Source organism: Cydia pomonella, chromosome 24, assembly GCF_033807575.1.
Source record: "Cydia pomonella isolate Wapato2018A chromosome 24, ilCydPomo1, whole genome shotgun sequence".
Lineage (NCBI taxonomy): Eukaryota > Metazoa > Arthropoda > Insecta > Lepidoptera > Tortricidae > Cydia > Cydia pomonella.
The window spans coordinates 10024503-10049542 of record NC_084726.1 but is presented as its reverse complement, the minus strand read 5'-3'; the positions used below and the strand labels follow the sequence as shown (position 1 = coordinate 10049542).

The 25040-nt window shown below is 34.9% G+C and overlaps 1 protein-coding gene across 2 annotated transcripts in view; it reads right to left on the bottom strand.

The window, feature by feature from the left end:
• LOC133530989 (uncharacterized) overlaps positions 1-24011 on the bottom strand; it is a 38689-nt gene extending 14678 nt beyond the window's left edge. The window contains exon 1 of one of the 2 annotated variants that reach the window (XM_061869057.1): positions 23695-24011. In XM_061869057.1, coding sequence (XP_061725041.1) covers positions 23695-23890 — 196 coding nt within the window. In that variant the 5' untranslated portion in view covers positions 23891-24011. Of the gene's footprint in view, positions 1-9472; positions 9725-23694 lie in introns of those variants that run through there. The other variant, XM_061869058.1, reaches the window with a different exon arrangement.
• Between the last annotated feature and the right edge of the window lie 1029 nt (positions 24012-25040).

The following is a 25040-nucleotide window of genomic DNA, read 5'->3' as shown; positions in this document are numbered from 1 at the left end:
GATAATTTTATTTTTACACATGGAGTATAAGGACCCTTTAAGCATGGAACGCCACCTATACTAACAGCCAGGGATCGGAACCGGTTTTTTGCAAAAACATCGAAATAACCATATATTTCGGTTTATTTTATACTCTAAATGTAGGACTCAGTTGTGTTTTCAGATAACGACTTCGTATTATTAGATTGCCTAATTAGAATTGAAGTAATTAACAAAGAACGAAAAAATACCGTTTTCGTTCCCATACAAAAAAATACCAGTTTCCGATCCCTGCTAACAGCAACATACTAAATCAAACCCCGTCATCAATAAATAAATAAAAATTACAAGCAATTCTTACACAAATCAATGGTGCAATTAATTTAAAATAAGGGTTGCCAAAACTACGTATATTACCAAAACTAAATTCGCCTTTTGTAGGTGCATAAGTTTGCTCTAATATTTGGGTGAATCAACTTTTTTTGTTTTGTTATCCTGTCCCGTTGTCCAAGGGACAACAGAGGCACAGTTTGTTTGAAGAGACGTTGTATGCCGTTCTATTAACATGCTTAGTAGGGGGCCCATTATGGACATTGGTTATAACGACCACAAAAACGCAAGTTTGATACATTTAAGTACCATAAAATCAGTATTTCAATGAACTTTTGTCCCCTGGACAACTAATCGTAACCATGGCAACGAGTGACGCTAAAAAGTTGATTCTCCCATTTATTTAACTTCCTAAGGCTCACGGTGCTACATATAGTCATAAAGAAATAAGAAGAACATAGAATGCTCACTCCATACATCAGTTTTGGTACCAAACGCTTATTATTCTCGTAGTCGACATCTAGCATCGAGTAGCGGAACTCTCAGTACTGCTACTCGGCAATAGATGTCGCGGCAAACAAAAAGTCTAATGCTCAACGATTTTCCGCTAATATTGTAATTAGAGTGACCAAAGTGCCGCGTCATCTTACGTTACTTATTAAGTTCGATGATAAATCATGCTCAATTAGAACATTTAATACAAAACAAAATCAACTCTAGTTCCTACAATATGTGACATTCCACGGTTAAAGGTACCTTATGGCGGACGGCGCTTACGTGTCGTAGCACTGCATAAATATTGGAGCTACATTAATAATAGCCTAAGCGCCAACCACCACAAGGTACCTTCAGCCGTGGAATGTCACATAAAGGTTCAAATTTCACTGGAAAATTTTGGACTTTATGCTTGTATGGTTGACTATAGGTATGGTTGCCATACGTCCCGTATATACGGGACTGTCGCCGTATTGAAGAGTCGCGTCCCGTATTCTTATCCGTCTCGTTTTTGTCCTGTAAATCAACACGACTGTAGAATACGTATATAAATGGTGACAATCATCTCTGTTTAAATTTAACCACATTGTTTCTATTGGGAGCGTGCACGACTGTCACGCAACCTAGTGTCCGCAATTCTAGGGGAAAACGTCAATTCACTACATCTTATAAAACTACTCCAAAACTAAAAACTACTGAACGGATTTTCATACGACTTTCATCTATCAATAGAGTGATTCTTGAGGAAGGCTTAAGTATATAACTTGTTAAGGTTTTGTGTAAATTGTTTGAAATATAACGATGTTGTCGGAAAAAATCACGCTGGCTAAGAGCTTTAATCGAAAACGCTGCCTAATCCGTTTGAGCTATAACAACACAATGTATGGTGGGGTTGTTCCTCATTCAAAGGTCTACAAAAAAGTCCGCGATGTGAAATGTCTATCTTTTAAGGATAACTTACTATATCCATTCTTAACTTCTAGAAAAAGATCACGTAATATGTGGCATTTGCAAAGCTATTTACATGGATACATTATTAACAATTATCAAAATAAATACATTAGTTATATTAAGCATTTCATACAGATTACAATGGTCCCTTACACCATACAATTTAAATGAATATTTCAGGAGTAATCGTAAATCAAAGTTTCATTTCGAGCCATATAATTGTGCGAAATGTTAAAGACGCTATCCGCAGTTAGTTCAAATTTTTACCACCTTATGCGCTGGGATCACTTTACTTACCCCCACCACGCACTTCGCACGGTCCCAATACCTATGCGAGTTAAAGCTATGAGTAACGCCATTACTACCCTATTGTCTTGTATCCGTTCCGAATACTTATGGAAACCCTAACCATAGGAGGATAAAATACTAATTTCAATCATTTGTGAAAAATACTGAATTGGGATTTGAAATAAGTATTAGTACTACTTACATTTTTGTTTGTGCAGAAGCAGACGTAATAATTATATACAATTATATAAGTCAAATAATTTGAGGGTTTTTACGTGTTGAATTTCTAACTTTTACAGTGGCTTTAATATACAATATTAGAATTCTCGAAAATCGCGTTACAAACGCTGTATTACGAAACACATCCCACATAGAAACCTTGACCGTATCTTCACAACACCCACAAAACCCCCCAAGTATTATGGAAACTTCGCTGTACTATTGCCCAATGAGTTTACATTACTCGGGTGGAGCAAAATGTTAAAGAAATGTTGTAACGGGAAAACGTTCCTTACAGTAACAATAATCTACTATATAATTATTAACCATATACGACTAAAGCCCGTTCTGATGGTTATCAATATCAATGTATGGAGGCATAACTATTGAATAAAGAGTAATAAAAAACCCCTACGCTTATCCTAAGATTTTAAACCATTTTATGCAAAAAAAAACATGAGTTTGAAAAAGAGCTGATACTATTCAAACTGCTTGATCATTGTCTATGTCATTATTAATATCAAATTTCTATGAAAATTTGACCTTTATAATGGCCCCCTCCCCCTCCATTCGTTCTGTTAAATTCGGCGCAAAATGAGATCTGACAAATTCTATGGCATTAAACACTCTGCTGAATTAGCTCAGTTATTTGTGACATTCCACGGATAAAGGTACCTTAGGGTGGACGGCTCTTACGTCTCGTAGCACTGCATAAGTAGTGGAGCTACGTTAATAATAACTTAAGCGCCAACCACCACAGGATACCTTTAGCCGTGGAATGTCACATTAAACTATACAATAGTGTATTTTATTTACTTGCCCGTCTGTGCATTGTTCAGTTAATGTTATTATAAACAGAACTGCCAGTTAGCGTAATACGAGATCGATCTTACGACGAGTATTCGGAACAAACGTGAATGGAACTGCTACAAAGCTGTTTTAAAACGCTTGCTACTTGCTGAAATCAAACACATGATTATATTATAATATATTAGGGTCGGGTAGGGTATGTGAAGTTCCCAATCCGCATTGGGCTAGCGTTGGGACTATAGCCCGAGCCCTCTCGCGCATGAGAGGAGGCCTGTGCCCAGCAGTGGGACGTATATAGGCTAAATTATTATTATTTATTATTTTAGGGTCGGCAACGCGCATGTAACTCCTCTGGAGTTGCAGGCGTACATAGGCTACGGATACTGCTTACCATCAGGCAGGCCGTATGCTTGTTTGCCACCGACGTAGTAGAAAAAAAAATATATATAATTTATTTCTAAAACCTACGAAAGGCTCCTTTACTTTGGAGTGTAGGCGTAAGGCTGTAAATGGACAAAAATTTTTTTCGTTGACATTAAACGTCAATCAATATATGATAGAAACTTTTATAAAGGGCTTGTGCACAAAGCACGCGAGGTTTTTTTTGGCTACTTTTTGACATTTGATATTCCCCGCCTCCCCCACATAACCTCACGTGTATTTTTTTATTTTTTTTCATTCGACCTAATTTTAAGATAAATAGTATATTGTATTGTATAAAGTAAATCTTGTTAAACTCGCTATTTTGAAGTGCCAACTGCCAAGTGAAGATTTATGTTTAACGAAACCGAGAAAAAGTATGTGGTAGATATATTTTCTTAATTTCGTTCACTATAGAAAAATACACGTGAGCCCCCCCCCCCCCCCTCCTCCTTGATTCCTAAATACTCCAGAAGAAAGTACGTATATTGTTCGGTCAAATTATGTTTTTTGAAAAATAATTTATTTCCCAGAAAATAAAAGAAATACTGTCAACCGGGACATATTTCATGCGAAAAGTGTGGAGTCAGGAGGAGGGGAGGGGACGCTTGTTAGTGTGCGTAAAGCACCATACCCAAAGGCATCACGTTCGTTTCAATCTGTATATATAATTTGTTTGTCTTCCCCATACAGAACACTTAACCGAATCAAACCGATTTTTTATACCACCATCTCCAGCGCCACCAACACCATATGAATCAATTGACTCACGTGACTTTACTGTTGATACCTGCTTTGTTATTTAAAAATACCGTTATAAGTTATAAGTCTTATATGGAAATACGACCTTTTTGTTGGACTGTACAAATGGTCTTCCGAAAATGTAAGCTATGGGAAGCCCAACTATAGTTGCTTGTAGCTTGATACATTTTATCATCGATAAATCGATCATCCGAAGAATGCTCTTGGTAGAACGTGATAAGAGGTTTTATCAACAGCGAAAAACGACTAAGACGCGATGGTAATCATATTAGTGTATAAAATAATGGGGAACTTAGCATACTCCTCAGTGTCATACCTAGATGTCGCATCAACGGTATCAAGTTCCAATCGGCCTACGGGAAGTAGAAACTTTCAGAAATTCATCATCTGTATCTATGTTATGTTCACACTTCGTAAGAAATGAGTCATAACAACATAACTTCACTACCGTCGCACAGATGGCGTTTACGACAAAAGTGCGTTATCTTCTTGTTCTGCTACACCCAAATATCGTATCTCCACACTGTCCTATATGTATGTGTATATATGTACTTGTTTTTTATTATTATAAACAGATCGGCGATTGGCCCTTTTTAGAATGAGAAAGGAGGTAAGAGACGTTACTTGACGTGTCTTTTTATTCAAAAACACTTTTGAAAAATAAGTCACATTCTTACACAAATTGAACTAATTGAAGTCCCACAGTAAGCCAACAAGGCTTGTGTTGTGGGTTACTCAGACAACGATAATATATAATATACAAATACTTAAATACATAGGCCCACTAGGCCAGAGCGGTCGTTAAATAAAAAATTATAAATCATATACGAATATAAGTTACATTAGATATTTCGCTTTGATTAGTAGTTATAGTTCGTATTTTTAGCATTAGAAAGAAGGTGAGCGATTTTGAAGTGTCTTTTTATTGAAAAACACTTTTGAAAAATAAGCCTCGGCCAATATGCAACAATTATAAATCATATACGACAATACATTACATTAGGTGTTCTGCTTTTAGTGGTTACTGATTTAAAGACAGCGTTTTCAATAAAAAGACCAGTGTAAATTGTTTGTTTTTTTTTCTAATGCTAAAAAAACTATATTATAGTAATTGGGGCGATTTTTATTTTTTAGACATATTTTCGTCATATTTTAAAAATTTTATAAGTTTGAAGAGCTCCCCATTTTGGGCGGAATAAACACGAAATCCCAATTCAGAACAATAACAAATTCTATACGATTTCGTAAGTCACAAGAAAATCTTTTAAGACAATGAAATTACGCTTATATTGTATATATAGTATGGAGTGTGGAATTAAGAGGAGTGGCATCTCTTATGGTAGAACTGTTGCAAAAGTGTCCAGCTGTCAGCGATAAATAATAGTTCCAAATCTCGCCAGAGTAGCGCTAGAGTAGCTAAGAACCTAGGCGTTATTGACGGAGTGAATTGCGCTGTCTATGATTTGAATTTTTTGTTCAAGTACTCTAGGTATTGTAGCGCCACCTATTTTAAGTTTTTTGATGACAGTTTTTGGTAAGTACATGGAGATTTCGTTCCTTTATCTCCACCTTCCGTAATATATAGTCTAAAATCTGTAAGAATGAACTTTTGACACATCGCAACGCCCGTAGAACGTAAACGCGCAAGACACTTTGAAATTATAAACAAAATCCCATAACGATATTACGCCTTGTCATGTACGTAAACATATTTTTTTACTTTTTATAAACATAACTTAGTGAATGTTACATTTCTTCATATCTTAGTACCTAATTGAATATTTTACGATAACAATTTAGAATGCAAACAGTTACGGTCTACGTCTTTTTTTTAAATTAGTGTTGTCTGCTGTTCCGATTCATGTAAAATTTCCGTAAGTCGATAAAAATCGATTATGTTATCAATAGGCATAGATAAATATATCGTATTAATTATGGAAATATTATGTCATACATAATTAGTAGATAACAATTATTAATTTGAGAAGATTTGTGATACTAAATATATAGGCATATAACAAGAAAAAATGTTGTAGTAAAATCGATTCGAACAATTCATAATTAATTGCTAAATTTGACACGCGATACGTCTTAGCCCCATCACTATTAATTACGTCAATATCAATACTCAAGTGTCAAAAGTTCATTCTTAGAGATTTTAGACTAAATATATTAGGGACCGTGCGCGTTGGAGGGTCTGCCATCTTGTGGCCTGAATCGGAACCATAAACATGCACATGTACACTTCACGTGTTTTCTTGTGCATAGTAGGTGCTGCCATCTTGTGGGCTACATCGGAACAAAAAACATCACATTTACGCCTCGCGCCAAAAATCTGACGGCTCCTGTGCTACCTCCTACAGTTCATGCACGCTCCCTATAATATAAAATTCTATCTTTTCACCAAATTTTATCGATATTTGCCAAAAACATAAAAACGATAACAAAATAAGAATCAGCCCAATTATGAGAAAGAATGCAGTATGGTATGTGTATCATATAGTAATAAGGCCAAAAATATAATATACAACTCACTATAAGTGAGTTATAGGACTTATAGGAATCGTCTATAATGTAAAATACCTCAATAGATATTATTCGTATTAAGATTATTAAAAGTTACCTTATATTAAATATCTGTAATTGTAGCTTCTTTTATATTACATTGGTAAACGAGCATACGGACCGCTTGATGGTAAGCTGTTTCCGTAGCCTAATGGACGCCTGCAACTCTAGGTGTTACATGCGCGTTGCCGACCATAATACTCCACACCCTGGTTGAGCTCTGGCAACCTTACTCACAGGTAGGAAAGGGACACAACACTATGAGTAGTGATATTTGGCTGCGGTTTTCTGTCAGGTTCCTATATGTAATAACAGCAACTCAATTATCTAACTATTGTACACCTTACACCGTTGTGATAAGTTTTTAATAGTCACTTAATCATGTCGACGAGTCTGGTACAATAACTGCTAGGCACGGTTGAATATGGCTTAACCTTGAAGGCTCAATGTACCGCGCGGCCCGCACGCCTCCATTTCTCTTTAAGGAAACTCGAACATGGTTTACTAAACATGTGATTTGTTAACTATTTAATTAATTGGTTGGTTTATCTATTTACTTAAATAAAAATGTGGTAACAATACAATTTACAAATTCAACTTTCTTTTAACTTAAGAAAAAAAAATTAAGAATATTCAAACAAAAATAATTAAGAAATAACAATGTGTATAGTTGTAGTTGTAAATGTGTTTCATACTAAACTGAACTGTCACCCTATACGTGAGAATAACAGTGCCCTCTTGACAATGATCATATATTTGTGGTCACTGGTCAGCCTTTACCTACTTATTGTTTAGAAATAAAATATGTTATTGGTGGAATTGGAATATACCTCCTGATCAAAAATATTTTCTTATTTTAACATCATTCATCATGTACATATATACTTATTTGTAATGAAATCGCCAAGACCCTCACTAAATATCACCAAGGGGAGGAGGGTCAAAAAGTAGCCGAAACAACCTCGCGTGATTTATGCACAAGCCCTAATTATAAATGCGACAGTTTCAATATGTCACATTAAGGCTGTTTATTGAACTCCGGATAACTGCACTTATAACTGCAGTATGTCAAAGTTGCAATTATTAGCACATCAACTAAAAAAATAAAGAAAACTCTCTACGTAGTTGAAATCCTAAGTCATTCAAGAAATCAAGATTTCAGAAAGCCAGGTAGTCTTTGAACAAGAGAGTCGTTATTTTTGTTGTGTTACTTGATTTTTTTTTTAAATTAGGCAGGTATCGTTAGAAAAAGGCAACTTAGGTAGAAAAAAATGAAACTGGCACTTAAGTTAATAAGGACGTAAGCGCCAGCCGCCTTAGGGTCACTTTTTTACGGGACGACCAATATACGTTATTCGTTATTATACTTTAATACTTTGTAACATAGATTTAATTTTTAAAAAAAGTTTATTTCGGACCAACATAATCCATAGAAAAAAAGACATAAAAAAGGACATTGCAAAAGAAATAAATATTTTTTTTTTTTTTTTTTCTTTTATTAAGAAACAAACGGTCGTTTACAATATGCGGTATTATTAACTATTGCATTTTAAAGCTAGACCTACGGTTTCCTTAATTAAATATAAGAGTGCTAGATTTTAAACAGTTTTTTTTTGCTACATAGCATCTGAGTTTTATATATCGTGCAAAAACATTCATGAGAATTGAGAATTCAATAATTATTTTTAATTCTTAGTTAGAATACGTAATGGCATATTATTATTACAATACAATTATAAATAAACAACAGATATATTTAAAATTATGCCGTCACACTGCGAACGAAACGCAAAATAACAACTTCTTTTAAATATCTCAAAAACACGCAGTTGCCAATAAATATAAAGGCAATAATATCAGACATGTCGTATGAATGATTAACTTTTCACAGCAATAAAAAAACTAACATTGTGTGTAAATATTTTTCAGACAGTTGCAACTAATTGCTAACCAAAAATGTAGTATCCCGATATGAGCTTTGAAGTGACTTACTTCTTTTTAGCTTAAAACTGGTGTATAGACAAATGCGACCTCCGCGGAGGTCGACGAGCGAATGGGACTCCATACGACCGTCCTAAATTGAAAAGCCGTAGGTTTTTATAAAACTTGTACGTACATACGGCCTTTTTGACTTAGCACGGTCGCTTACCGGTTGAAATTAAAACAACTGTTTACTTCTAAATTACCAGCCACCCGATAGTTGTGTAAAAATATATTAGGTTCCGAGTTATCTAAAGAGGTATTTTATTATCTGTTAGTAATATGAAGCATGTAATCAATTTTAATTAAAGACATTATTTTTATCGTAAGACTGTATAGAATTATAGATGTTATGTTCATGAAGTATTTATTTTTAAATATGATACTCATACGATAGTCACCTTTAAATTTTCTATTATAAGTATTTTTTATAAAATTAAAACAATGACAAACACTTAATTGTTGTTTTCAAAACAACATAACAAAGAAAATGCTACAGGTACTAATATGACTTATTTATTTGTAGAAAACATTATACATATTTTATATATCAACTCTATTGACCGCATTACTCAGTAAATATCATTAAAATATGTACAACAACTAATTAACTAATTCTATTTTTATAAGTAACGCAAAGACAAACACGTTTAATTATAACTAGTTTACGTACCAGCCATTTCGACGACGAATAACTACTGAAACGAATGATCACTGCATACTTTTATTTCAAGCAAACAAAAGACATTTAGCAGAAATAATTGTTTAAAAACCAGTTTGACACTGTATTATCGGTTTTAATCACGTCACTAGCGCATTACCACTGGGCACAGAAAAAAAAGGAAAATTGTTTATGACGCAAAATTCAATTTCATTATATTAAATTTAAACATGGAACGCTTGCGTTCGGTTTTCCGCTCTGCAACGGGCACTCGATAAAGATTCTCTTTTCAAATAGCTCGACTGAGAACTGCTTGCGTATTCCCACAGCTTGCGTGAACACAGTTTTTAGCTATTTCAGTGTAACATGAGCCCGAAAAACTAAGCGTAGTCAAGACCGCATCTATACTGGTTTGTTCGAGCCGTCGGCTCGCCCATGTACAAAAAGCAATGGGAATAACGCCTCTGAGACCGACTCAAACTAGTCTTGCCGCGGCAGCGCCAATGAGAGGTTTCGCTGCGGACAGATGTGCTACAAAAACAATAAAACCACTATCTAGCTAGCATTCTAAAAGCAGTAATTATGACTATAAATGTTAATGGCTCTTTGCGGCGTGTTCAGATTTGAAACAGGCGAATTCACACCACTAATGAGCTCAGACTATGTTAAAGTTATGTGTATACATTCGCGTAATTACAATAGAAAAATTTAAGAAATCTTATCTTTGACGATTGTGAGCTCAATTTATAAAATATAGCGTTTCCATACTTAGGGGGCGTCCATAAATTACGTGAGATGATTAAAGGGGGGAGGGGGTCGAGTCAAATCTCATCTAATCTCACGTTGGGGAGAGGGGGGGTCTCGACAAATATCACGCAATTTATTCTCTGATTGAAACAAAAAAAAATTATACTATTTTGGTCCATTTAATCCAAATTGTATGTACATGCTTAAACTAGTCGTAAATAAAAGCACGAACCAAATTGTTTTTTCTTTTTACAATAAACAATCCAACGCGTTTACGTAATAAACCCACATTCTGAAAAATCTCACGTGAGATTGGGGGACGGGGGAGGGGGTTGAATAAAATCTCACGACATCTCACCAAGGGGGTGGGAGGGTCAGAAAATTGAAAAAAAACACCTCACGTAATTTATGGACGCCCCCTTAGCTCTATTATAATATAAGATAAATATTTTGATCCTACGTAGCGCATGAACAAATATTCGAATTTCGAACGAACAGATAAGAACGAACCTAATACGTCTTTTGTAAAGGGATTTTAGCTCAATTCACAGTTGGCTTTTACGTTATCTTTAAAGGGACTGTCATTAAAATGCCAGGCTTTAAAACGTAAGCGCCAGCATAGGTTTTACCTGTCATTACTACGAAAAGTGTAAATTACTTGTTTTTTTTTAAGGCCTGGATGCTATAGCTCTTTTAATTTTAAGTCCTGGATAAATAGCTCTTAAAGCCAAATCCCATAGATCGAAACTAGAAACAGGGGAAGCCTATGCTGGCGCCATCAATAAAAGCCTTTGCCGGTTGCCAATGCCGACCCTATATTTTCATTGTCTCCTTTTTGATATATTTTTCGCTTATTACATTATAAATAAAATAAAAAAATGTTATTTATTCAGGTATCAACCCATTAAATTACATAACGCAAATATACAATTAAATTAAATATACAATAAAATTATTATTTTTTTTTTTTTATTATAAGATCTAAAGAGATTAATATTCATTGAATAACGTTTGTATACATTTTACGTAACACTCTATATAAATTATAGCGCTCTTAAGCTTTGCTGTTACCGATAAACATGAACAAATATTCGGAAAAAGTATAGATAAGAGAATGTTAACCAGCACAGCACAGCGATACGTAGACGACCGATGCACGTTTCTGGACGGAGTCACTGGCTGGCAGAATGACTAAGCGCCTTGGGAACGTCATTCCAAATGTGAATGGGCTTTATGGGCTTCTTGCATGAACAATATTTTATAATGTTCAATGAACACGTTCATCAATACGAAATTAATGTAAAAGTGTGAAATCCGAAATTTTTTGTAACATTTTTGTAAAGATATTCGAGTTTAAAAATGTAAAGTGTAGTAACTACATATATAGAGTCGGACCAAGCTAAGTTGGCAGTGATTTTGATAAACCAGACGGAGTACTTGTTATTTTAAACGTCAAAATTCTATGAAATTATGATGTTTACTTAACACTTGCAGCGTCTGGGCTATTAAACTCGCTGCCAACTTATCTTGGTTTGGCTGTACCTAATTAAACTATTTTTTAAGGGTGGTTTTATAATGGTTTTCGAATGCATATAATGATTATTTTCGTTATAATCCTAATCTATGTCCTTTCTTTGGACTCAAGCTATTTTCATACCAAATTCAACAATCCTTAATTTAAATCGGTCCAGAATCAGTGGTACAAAAACACACTTTACACATCATCGTTGACGAGTGGACGTAAACTTAATGCCTGCTTTAATAGGCGATACAGATCTGAGAATGTATTTAGAAGATATATTTAAATAAAATCACCATACTACATATTTGCCTAGCTATTTGGGTTTCCGTCCGTTCGTGGGACGATAACTAAATATTTAACGAAATTGGTATATATGTTATTAGTTCGCGTCCACTAAATTCCCTAAGTTTTCTATTAAAAACTTCATAAAACTGATAATTTTTGGTTTTATTATACTTCTAAGTATACATACGTGCTCAAAATATTACTTAAAATAGCTAGAATAGTAATTAAACTTTCTACGAACATTTCTAGTCTGCACTTTTTTTGTTTTATGACCTCTGAGAGGCGCGGATGCGAAGGTTCAACTAATATATTTTATTTTTAATTCGCTAGTTCCGAAATATTATTTTTATGTAGATCTATTGTTTAGACAGTAAGGATTGCAATAAGTCCAAAATTGTGTGTTAATATGGTGGGTTATTCCCACTAGTTACCACCAAGTTGTTACCAGTGGTAACTACTGGGATTTTATTCCCAGTAGCTACCATTGGTAAAAGGTGGGAAAAAAATTCCCTGACCACTGGTAACAACTTGATGGTAACGAAAAAAATCCCACTAGTTACCACCAACTTGGTTTGGTGGTAACTAGTGGGATTTTTTTCCCAGTAGTTACCAGTGGTAAAAGGTGGGAAAAAAATTCCCAGTAGTTACCACTGGTAACAACTTGGTGGTAACTAGTGGGAATAACCCGTTATGGTAGGTTTATTATACTCAAATTATACGCAATTCTTTGTAGCAACTCCGTCAAGTGGACGGAAACTAACGCTAGGCTGTAACTAGCTCACTAACCCTATATATCTATATATGATTACAGTTAGTATGTATTATTTATCGCTATTTTGCTTATTTTAAGTTACTTATTCTGTTTTATTTTGTTTATTTCCTGCACCTACTATTGTTTCTGTTTAGCCTGATGGTTGACTGGTAGAGAATGCATTAAGTCCGCCATTTATACTTTATTTCTTATATTGTACAATTAAGTTTAAATAAATAATATATGCATTCTTACCACCCAAGTTAGTGCAAAGTTAGCGTGATTAGGGTCTGTCTATTAATTTTTTAAAAACATACTATAGGGTAAGTAGCCATAAGAGATATTAGACATCACAATAAAATAACTCATTTAGAGTGCTGAGACGGTATCATTTATAAAAAAAAAAATATAATTAATAAATTTCGGTTCCTCCGAAAGTGGTCGAGTCGCGAGCTCTCAGAAACTGAAATAAAAGGTTTAATTGGAAATATATTTAATTATATACCCTACATCTTTTAAAAAACTTCATGGACATGTGCTTTCTTCCTATCCTGAGCAATGGAGGTGGAGCACAGACTTGGTAATTGACAAAAGTTCAGAAACACACCCTGAAGATTTGCCAACGCGCCATGGAGCGTATATTCTCGGCGTGAAGTTGACCGATCGCATCAAAAACACTACGTTCCAAAATTGAAATAGCTGATGTGGCTGAAACAGCCGCCAAGCTGAAATGCAACTGGACTAGGAACTGGTGGGTGACGGGTCAAGACTAGCGACGGGCAATTTCTGAAACATTTCACATATTTCCTTAATGGCAACATATTTCAACTGTTGAAAATTACGAATACATAATTGATAGGAAATGTTTCTGATAGAAATGATGCCGCATAAATTTCACTTAAATTTCATGCAACTTTTCCGCTACTCCTGACGTCAGTTGGACGGATTGTGATCGGAAAATTCGAGAACATATGACAGTAGCCGCGTGGCTAAGGGGTAATCGCACCCGGTTGTTATACAATGGACGTAAGTTCAAGTCCACGTTCTTAAATTTTTAAAGCATTATTTCCTATTTGTTTTGCTTCGTATGTATATATTAAACATATTTAATTTTACTATCTCATACATGAAATTTCATTTTACTCTTTCTTATTCGTTATCCTAATACACCATAATATTCGTAATGTCTTTATTGAGCATTGTAGAGTCCGCTTGACGTTTTATTCTATTTGGCATGCTGTTCATTCCAATAAAATAAATATATTAAATAGCAAAGTTGCCCCGCCGCGTCTATATGTCTTTTCGCTAAAAACTCGAAAATTAAGAAAAATTCAAAGAAATATAAGCGAAATTTCCCATTCGAAACTTACATGAAATTTAAGTGTAAGTTTCACTTTGGAAACTTACAAGCTGTCCATCACTAGTCAAGTCAAGACCGGGCCTTTGCCCAGCAGTGGGACACTTTAGGCTCATATAAATATAAATAAATAAATAATACTTCTAAAGTAAAAAAAAACCCTTTTCAATAATACAATGAAAGTAATGTACACGTGTTTCTCGTTAAAACAGAATCGATAGAGCGCCATTTTCCGGGAAAATGCTCCGGTCCTGTTCGCAGAGTTGAGCTTCCGCGAGAAATCACTTTATTATGTTCTTGTTAATTCTCCGTTCTCGCTGAGTTGCATGTTATAATTCTATAATGGTAGCTTTAGACGGCGAACGCGATTCAGTCCTACTAGAATTCAATAATCGCACTTACAACGTGATTTTATTATTACTTCCTATAATTTTCTCTACAGATAAGCGTGAAGCTTTACGGAATAAAAAAAATTGTGGCGAATTTTATTAGATACTTTTTAGTATTTTTAGGGTTTCGTCGGATTTCGAAATAGGAAAACGGAACTCTTATAGGATCACTTTGTTGTCCGTCCGTCGGACGGTCTGTCCGTCCGTCTGTCTGTCAAGAGTGTCAAAGACCCTTTATTTCGGGAACGCGTGAAGGTATCGAGTTAAAATTAAAACCAAATACTCATGTTTACTTTACAGCCCCTTGAACCTGTAAAAATAATATATTTTGACACTCTCAGGGGAATCAAAATGCATATGGTACTTCCCGTTGACCTAGATACTATGAAATTTGGCAAGTAATAACATCTTACACTACAAATACAGAAAATCTCAAAACTATAAATATGTAAAAAAAAAATAATAATTTGTAGGTACGGAACCATGGGTGGGCGAGTCCGCCTCGTACTTGTCCGGTTTTTCCGATGCACTCACAAGTACTCATAAACGGACCACACTTCAAAGTCTTCAAACCTTTTTTAGGGTTCCGTACCCAAAGGGTAAAACGAGACCCCCCCCTCCTGTCCGTCCGTCTGTCACCAGGCTGTATTTTATGAAGCATGATATTTAGACAGTTCAAATTTTCACAGACGATGTATTTCGGTGGACGAGTCCGACTCGCACTTGGCCGGTTTTTTGTTTAATTACGTAATATAAGAGCCCTCCAGTTATTTTTAGTTCCGACAAAGATATGGCCTTAATAATTTACCTTCCTATTGCATTGATATAGGAAGTTTGTTGTTATGACTGTATTTAAATATAAATTATATTATAGATCAACGTTATTGTATTTATCTACACACATATTATAAACCTTCTATGATGCCTTTAAAATCCGTAAATAATGGCCAACATTACAATAAACTGTTTTGTTACAAAAAATTTCTTATCTGTGATAATGTTGTAATTGCTTCATGAATACATCAAAATCGATTCGGTTATGACTTCAAATTTAGACATCTCTGAAAAAAAGCGATTCAATTTGATCTCTATTCTAATATCAATCGATATGCCTTTTTGTTCGAAATAAAATGTTAATTGCATACAATTTTGACAAAGCTCGCATATTAGTTTGTATCGAATGATACGGAAATAGGCCCCCGACTCTACTTTGTCTCTGTATTAAAAAAAAGAAGATCTTAAAAGTTTTCATTTACCGCCCTTTGACGTACAGTTTATCTTTTAATTCGTTTTAAGTATAAAATGAATTTGTATTGTTGTTTTTAAAGTAACTAGAGCAAAAGTTTCGTGTAAAATGAGCGATAAAAATATTCCGGTGGTGCCACCACATATACGCGAGTTCCGCCAAGAGAGCAACGATGCCCCAACGTTGGCTGTAATTTGGGTTAGTGAATATATCATAGATAGTATATAATATGTGTGTAGATAAAATTTCCGATTGGCGGGAATCGAAGACAACGCTCAATTTTTTATGAATCCCAAGACGTTATAAGTAACAAGTTTATTTTAAATTTTATTAGAACTGCTACCATGTTAACGACACTAATTAGAACTAGAAATACTTAGATTACGTAGTACAATTACACGTCACAGCGATAAGTAACCTAAATACGATCACTCGATAGTATGTATCTAGTATATTTTGGTCTCTTCATTCATAGCATCTCCTTGCTACGGAGATCTGTGTTAAACTGGTTCATGTAGCCATCGTTGTCACATTTAACTGATCAGTCGTAAACCTTATTGCGAATACATAAGGTATATTATTGGATAGTCAAGTGTTGCTGTTAATACAAAGGTGGGTTAGCTTGTTGAAGAGCAAGTCTTGTGTGGAACCGGGTCACGACTGCATCGTGTTACGCTGCTTAATTCATTCTAGTGAATATCTGAAGATTTTAGGGTTTACTACTCATTTATACTTATTCAAGTTTTTATACGCTTTTCACGCCTCTGGCGATACCAAAAATGTAGTTACCAAGAAATCACGTGTCGAATTTAATAACTATTTTTTAGTTTATAAAATGTATCTATGTGTATATATTAGTCCCTGTTGTCTGATTTAAATTTTAAATAAATACATATTTATTAATTATTAATAAAAACTTAAATGTATCGTTACAGGTTTTGCCTAAATGCAGTAGGTAAGCGACAACCGATTTAAGATACTCAGAGTTATTGACATTATAATTAAAAACTTAACCTAATACATATTAACATTGTGGCCTTTGTGAGGTCATTCAGAAAGCGATATAATATAATGGATATAATAAACTTTAATAATATTAGTCTAAATTTTAGGTCTATCGGACACAAATAGCTTGCCTTAAAAAATAGTTAAAAGCCGTGTCGCTTGCCTTAAAAAATAATTAAGTCACATAGTGAGTAGTTATATATGGCATTTTGCCTAACTTCGATTTGGAAATTGACGTATAAAAAAGGGATTAATTTAATTTGAATTCATGATTGCAATAGTAAATATTTACTTCGTCTTAAACAGCGGTTATACAAATATCTATTAATTCTATTATCGAAGTCAGTATACGAACTACGAACACACATATTTAATGAAAACAATATAAGTATTATATTCAAATATATTCGCACATATAACCCGTTGAAATTAAATTCACGTGTCTCACTTACATTATCCTCCATCTACACCGTGTCCAATAAGTTCGAATACAAACTTTTAGCACTTGCTGTATAGACATACGGATCGCTGGATATAAAATTCTTATTTTAATTTAAAAAGTATATTGACATAAACATAGTACTATAATTTCATGAGTCACGTATTTTTAGTTTGGCTTGAATACACGATGAAGTACGTTCGTGAAGAAATTATTAGAAAATTCCTTAAAGGCGACAGGCCATGTGCTATATTCAAGGCCTTACAACCGCATGGAATTAAACGGAATCTGGTTTATACTACTATAAAAAGCTATAAAGAGATCTCTTCTACAGAGGACAGGAAAAGATCCGGTCGGCCCCGCTCAGCTAGAACTGAAAAAGTGGTAAAGGCTATAAGAGAGCGAATTCGGCGGAAAAAAACACCGATCTATTAGAAAATTAGCTGCTGATCTGAAAATTTCCAGGGGATCTGTACATAATATATTGAAAAAAGATCTTGGATGTCATGCTTATAAAAAACGAAAAGTACATGGCATTTCAGATGCAACCAAGAAAAAGAGAGTAGAAAGATGTAGCACCATACTTTCTTGGCACGCAGGTGATGAATTTGTTTTCTCAGACGAGAAACTCTTTGTGTTAGAGCAGCCTCATAACGCCCAGAACGACCGGTTGTGGGCAGCACGGATAGAAGACATTCCAGAGTATGAAAAGAATGTGCCTAGGTTCCAGAGCTCACCATCAGTGATGGTTTGGGGTGCTCTTTGTAAGAGGGGCAAACTGCCTCTAGTTTTTATTGATAAAGGCGTCAAAATCAATGCGGCATACTATAAATCGGAGGTTTTGGAGAAAAATGTTGCCCCAAATTTAAAAAATATGTTTGCAGACGATTATTATGTTTTCCAACAAGACGGAGCTCCGTCGCATACGGCAAACGCTGTTCAAGCTTGGTGCAAGGCTAATTTGACCGATTTTTTGCCGAAAACTGAATGGCCACCAAGTTCTCCAGATTTAAACGTACTAGATTATTTCGTATGGTCATACATGCTCTCGAAACTAAATAATTATAAAGTCGCAAACCTGAGCCATTTTAAAAAGGTTATCATGCAAATATGGGACGATATGCCGATGGATGCGGTGCGTGCCGCTTGTGACTCTTTTGAGAAACGTTTGAAACTTGTAAAAAAAGTTAAAGGTGGAGTTATTCCAAAACATTTGTTGTAAATATTGTATATAAATGTGGCTTTCATTTAATATAATTTTCATAACATAAACTACGCGTAAATTTATTTTATTAAGGATCATAACTGTATTCGAACTTATTGGACACGGTGTATATTGCATGTTATTTCCACCGGATAATCAACAAGTGCGTAAATAAAACAATTTGTCTCCAAAAGAATACAATGTCCTGGCGGCAATATGGCGCTTACGTCTTTTTGATTTGGAGGTTGTATCGTCCGAATCAGAGTGACCTGTCATGTCCTTTGTTAATTCTGTGAGTAAATAATCGTATTGTGGAGAACGCCTTGCAATGTTACGTACGTTTCACGAAAATTCTGTTCTTTTAGAATCGACTACGAAACAGGAGATTGTCGCTTTAACCCAATCCGTTATTAATTTTAAAATAAGATTTTGTGAAAATTTTCACTTTTGGTACAAGCTTTTATCGCTGACTGTACTTTTTTTTAACAGGCAACTAATACTCATCGAGCCAATTCTAAAAACCCCAAAGACAATTAGGTTGCGTTGTTTTATCACAGAGTTCCTATGGCTACCTCCTGTCTCCATCATCAGATCAGCTTGATGGTACCATTTCAGCATCATCGGAAACTGGGAAGTGGGTAAAATTTAACTTGCAAGATTTGTCCCATACATACTAACAGGGCAAGTTAAATAAAAGCTTGTAAAAAAATTACATTATTTAGAACACTGCGATGTCCGTGTAGACCCTAAGGCATGGAAGTCGATCTGTCACTAAAAGTATTTTATTTTATAGATATATTATTGCATATAACATATAACGTATAGGTAAACGAAAAAATTGGGTGGGCGCTAACGCCAATGTCAAGGCTGTTTTATTCCACATAAACAAGTTGTCCTAATCGAATCATGCAAAACAATTTTTTCGGGTAAAGCCCCAAAATATATAAAAAATAAAGTAGGTAGCTATATTTTTTCATGTGGAATAAATGGAATATTGTTGAATAATCATAAAAGGTTTCCATCGTTGTATAATAAGTTATACGCATTATTTGGCTAGCGTAAAAACCAATCCGCAGTGCTTAAGTATAATAAAAACAGAAAATACGGTACTAATTTCCTTATAAACACAACAAGTCCGATCTTATTTCTATTTAAGGAAAATACAGCGGCGAATCTGGCTGGTCTCGAAAGCCTGAGCAAAATGGGCAACCCTTGATGGGGCATTCCACCAGAATACCCACGGATATGGCGGATACGTTCATAAAGTTCAAGTTGCAGGGTAAAGGTAACATTATCGTACTAATAATCAAATCAACTAAATAGCCGCACTATTAGAACAGTGTAACTATACGGTAAATAGGGGTGTGTAATGTTTAATATGTATAATCATTCAAAAAAGTCAGATCAGCATAGTGACGTTTTCTGTGCGAACATCATTAATAATTTTTGTGGCATGATTGTACACTTGGCGTTCAATTCAGCCATTTTGTGAGTGATTCGTCATCTTGCGTTTAATGAAATTGAAATTATTTTGATTTGCTCATCAGTTCTTCGAACAGGACAATCAGGTTCAGGACCAGGTTCTTTTTATTATAACTTTGATTATGAGTTACACGATTTGTTGTTATCGTCTTTAAAATGCGGTCTTTTAAAGCAAAATGTTGTTTGTGCCGTAAGTGGCACACCTACGCAAAAACTTATTTTAGTTATTTTATTTGTCGTCTAAGCCCGGAATTAAATATGTTTACTAAATGTATTTTTATTAAAAATGTAAGAGATCAAAAGTCTATTGTTAAGCTCGTGGCTATTAAAATCGGAAATATATAAATATAATAAGGAACTTTACCTAACCCATAGTTTTGTTACAGGTTCCATTTCAAAGGGAATATCATATATTATTCTCCAATTAAATATTCGTATATGTTGAAAATAATCAAATATGGAATTAACACCATTTGGAAATGGAATACATAGTACATTACATACGCGCTCTGGCGTTCATAATTGACTAAAGGCCAAATTTTCCAATTTTTCATCGACGCCTTTCCTTACAGAAAATCCAATAAAGGTCGAGTAGAACGAGCATTGTATAGATTAGCGTTGAGACGTACAGTACAACGTGTTATATTATACACTTCTCACTTTCACACCCTCATATATATCCTCTACGTTGTTTTGAAATTGTGCTCTATAAACAAGACAAAGGGTGTATTTTACAATAGAATGATAAAGATAGATGCGAGGTTTCGATAGTATATATTCGATATGAGAGACGGGCGGGCCGGCCCCTTGCGTCTATTGAGTCACGAACACCGCACCGCGGACCAATGCAGCTCACTTGATAATTCAGCTGGCTACTACATCGCTGTACATTCATACATTGCTTCATGCCATGGCTAGTTCATTGAAAACGTTAAGATATACTTACAAGGCACGCAATGTATATAAGATTAGTTTCATGATTGGTTCATGATTGTGGTTCTTGGTGACACGTTGACGGTTGTCTTTTTTTTCAAGCGCGAAGTTTAGATTATTTTATTCTAGCACTGCATTGATGAGTAAGTAACAAGTGATGAAATATCTTGCAAATTTACTTGATTTGTGCTCTAATATAATTTTTGCAAGTTAATTTCACAGCTTAATTTAGCTTAATTTCCATTGTAATACAAGTCGACAGAAACCACGGTCGTTCTGTACTTCCTGTTAGTAACAACTTAACGGACTAGTCGGTACCTTTGCCTTACTAAGCAAAAACTTTAAGCATATTATCAAAACAATAACTTAGGACCACAGTACGATGATGTTTCAATTTTACATGTTTTAATTGTTGTAATAGAAATACTTAAAAGGTGGTTACGTTAATATTATAGGTATCTATGTGTAGGTAAGTACCTAGATTTATTTTACAATAAAATCGTTTAAAAATCATAAGGAGAAACAGTACCTAGAATAAAAATTACCTGGGTATCGGTATGAATAGTATAACGATAATTTTGGGTCGCGTTTTGACGGATCATATCCGGGAGACGTAGACGCGCGGAACGGGTTTCCTCTCCTGGTCGATTTGGTTATAAAGAATAAAGATACAGTCAGCTGTATTGAAACAAGGTCCCTGCATACAAATTATATAGGTATTCTGCAGTTGACTGTAGTATAAATTAAAAAGTGTGAATTACGACAATATTTCAATAAAATGAAATAAAATTGAGGTAGTAGGTACTTACATTATATTTTAATACTTTACATGTTCACCATCTACTGCGTATATGATAAACGTGACATCGTGGTATCGTGGCGTGAGTAGAGGCAAATAATCTCTCTAATTTTTTTTTTCAGACAGATACATTTGCATAGTTTTTTTGGTAATTTCTCAAAAACGGCTTAAGCGATTTCGATGAAATTTACTATATAGGGACGTATGAAAACGATTATTCGATTAAACTAGGGTACATTTTAAAAATAATTTATTTGCCCGTGTGTTTGTGTGTTTGCGTGTTTTTGGGTGGGGTTAGGGTCGGCAACGCGCATGTAACTCCTCTGGAGTTGCAGGCGTTCATAGGCTACGAAGACTACTTACCATCAGGCAGGCCGTATGCTTGTTTGCCACCGACGTAGTATAAAAATATAAAGTAATGATTCGATTTAGTTTTCAAACCAGAGGCTAACGAGGGCGAAACATGGATCCATCTAGGTTTTATTGTTGGTAAGATTAGCTTTTGAGCGTTTTCAAATCTGCAAAATAAATTGAACTATGAGAGGTTTTTGCCGCTACTTCAGAATCTTTAGGATGCGAGGTTCGACAATTATTAATTATATTTCACCGTTATAATAATAATTATGAATACTTACCCGATTTTTTTATAAAATTATTATTTCCAAATTTGATAAATATATATATTTTTTAATTTACCGCATTTGGGCTTTTGCCGCAAAAAAATATGTAAAAGTTAACATATTTTTTGCAGCTAAAGCCCAAATGTCGTATCTCAAAGTCTCATCTGATACACGATACGACATTTTGTGTTTGGGGGGGCAGGTATCGTAAACGGAAGTGCCCATCTGTGTCCGCCTGCATTCTGTACTTATACGATAAACTGAGAAATAATTGCGTTAATTTTAATAAGTACGTTTATTATTTTAAGAAATATTAGTTTTTTAATATTTGTAATTACTATAACAGTTAATAGTTATTCATTTTACAAAAAAGCTGATTAGCGTTATCAATGGGCAATTTAAAAGAATAAATAATTGTATAGTCATCAGATTTGCGTAGACCCGTAATAAAAGGGACGATAGCGATAGTAATGGCGTTTACGACTTTTTTTAATGAAGCTTACACAAATGATACGCTACGCGACATAAGTGCTAATTCAACGTATTCAAAAAACAAGAATATTTATGGTTGTCATTATCGAAAGTAAACATTATGTTATATTAACTAATTATATTTGTCTACTTATACTTAAAATTCCTAAATCTCGGACTCGAGGAGGGAGTTAGTTTAAACTTAATACGCAATAACTCAATATAAGTCAATACGTGTATCTAAACAGGTAGCTGCATTTTCCTCACGACAGGGGTAGGTACTTATTAGTTATATAAAATGATGACGTAACATCAGGTAATAACATTCTCCAATAACCATAATTAATCTAAAACTAGTATGTACATTAGTATATAAATAACTTGTCCATACAAGTAGACTGCAATTTTGTTTACGAGTATTTTCATAAGTTATATTGCTACGCCGGGCGAGTCACGCAAGTTGAGTTGACGCCCAGCGATAATACATAGTTATAATACTTAGGTACGTATATAGCGACGTTATCGTCGAGATTATAACGAAATACTACTTTAAAACTCCCGCAAGCAAGGTGCGTATTGTGAAAAACAAGAAAACATTTAGATATTTGGAAGTCATTCGGTTTTCACGAACAACAATCTCTATTAGTGATAAACAAATGATTCCCAAATATCTAGGAGGCGGCGAAAACAAATGAGTCGTAATTTAAAATAATACAAAATGGCGGTGTGATAACATTTTCATAATAGCGCAAAGATACACCACGTGCCGCTACAATCGGACACGGAGCGTTATTTCGAAAGCCGTACTAAACGACGGTTCAAACAAAGAACACGCAGCGACAGTTGAAGTCGACCGGTTGCGGAACGCCGCGCCCGCATGCGATAATAATCCAAAAATATGTAAACATATTTCGCCTTATCACAACGGAATAAGGCGCAAAAATGAGAACATATATTTGACGCGGAAAACGAGCGTGAACATACCAGCCGCAAACTTCTCCGTGAGTCCGAGAGCTGCGTACCCAGGAACCACGCTCGCGTACACCTCATCCCAGCACCTTGCCTTTTCAGCCCTGTCACCATTATTAGGATGGTTAGAATCAAACAAGCAAGGTCTTTTCTGTACTTCCGTTATAATCAGGTGGCTTTTTATCCCGTCTCCGTCTTTGGTTTTGACCATTTTTGTAATTTAAAATTCGGAAGTTCTAATTTTCACGCGCGTTCGAATTTCGAATTGCGTGCGTTTCGTTCGCGCAGGCACAGCGGTAACGTTCGAGCGCCCGCGTTAAACTGGCGGGACTAGCAAGTAGCGGCAGTTATTCTTATCGAATACAGAGAGCAAGCGAGCCGTTGCCTTCGGACCCGCCAGTATAATCACGCCCTAGAGATTCTAAACAACTCGGAACTCATGCTTATAATGGTTTATACAGGGTGAGTAGCTTGTCAAGCGATGGGAAATCGTCCCAGCGCATCGGTCTCAACATGGCCGCGCCTGGGACGAAACAAATACTACCGTAATATGGCAAAATGTCGTATGTCTCTATAAATCCTATAGGCGGATACGTCATTTCTGCTTCAAAACTCAGAATAGGTGCGAGCTCAGAGTTCGTTGCGATACCATCCTGTTCATAAATAAATAATAAGTTCGGACTATTTAATTTTTTATTTCCATATTTTAAACTATTTTTAAATTGAAGAATTAACGCAAACGTAACGTCCAATAATAATTATTAATATGTGTAAAAATCATTTATCTAAAATCATAAACCCTTGTGTGCGTAATTTCTTTAAGAAAGAAAATACGAAAGTAATTCCAAAAATATCTATACAATTTTCGCCTTATTGCAAAGAATCCAAGGTTCGAATTTGTAGAGATATCTTAGACGTAAGCTAAAATGGAGGTGTTATGAAACGACGTTACTGGCCTTGATCAATTCGCAGGTTAATAATCGAGTTTTCCTATCGTGGCGTATATTTAAGTTTCAATGGGCGGTGACCGAGTACTTGTGACATGCGAAGACGTACTTATAACAATAATCAAGTGTACATTTAGTTATTTACCGTCTTAAAGTAATGTGATGAGATTCAAAATATTCAAATACCTAATCAAAACTCTCCATATGGCCTATTAGTTCGCAATTAATTTCGCCAAATATATTATTATATAGGTACATACATAATTAATTGCTTATCAGTTTTTAGGGTTCCGTACCCAAAGGGTCAAACGGGACCCTATTACTGAGACTTCGCTGTCCGTCCGTCCATCCGTCTGTCACCAGGCTGTATCTCATGAACAGTTGAAATTTTCACAGATGATGTATTTCTGTTGC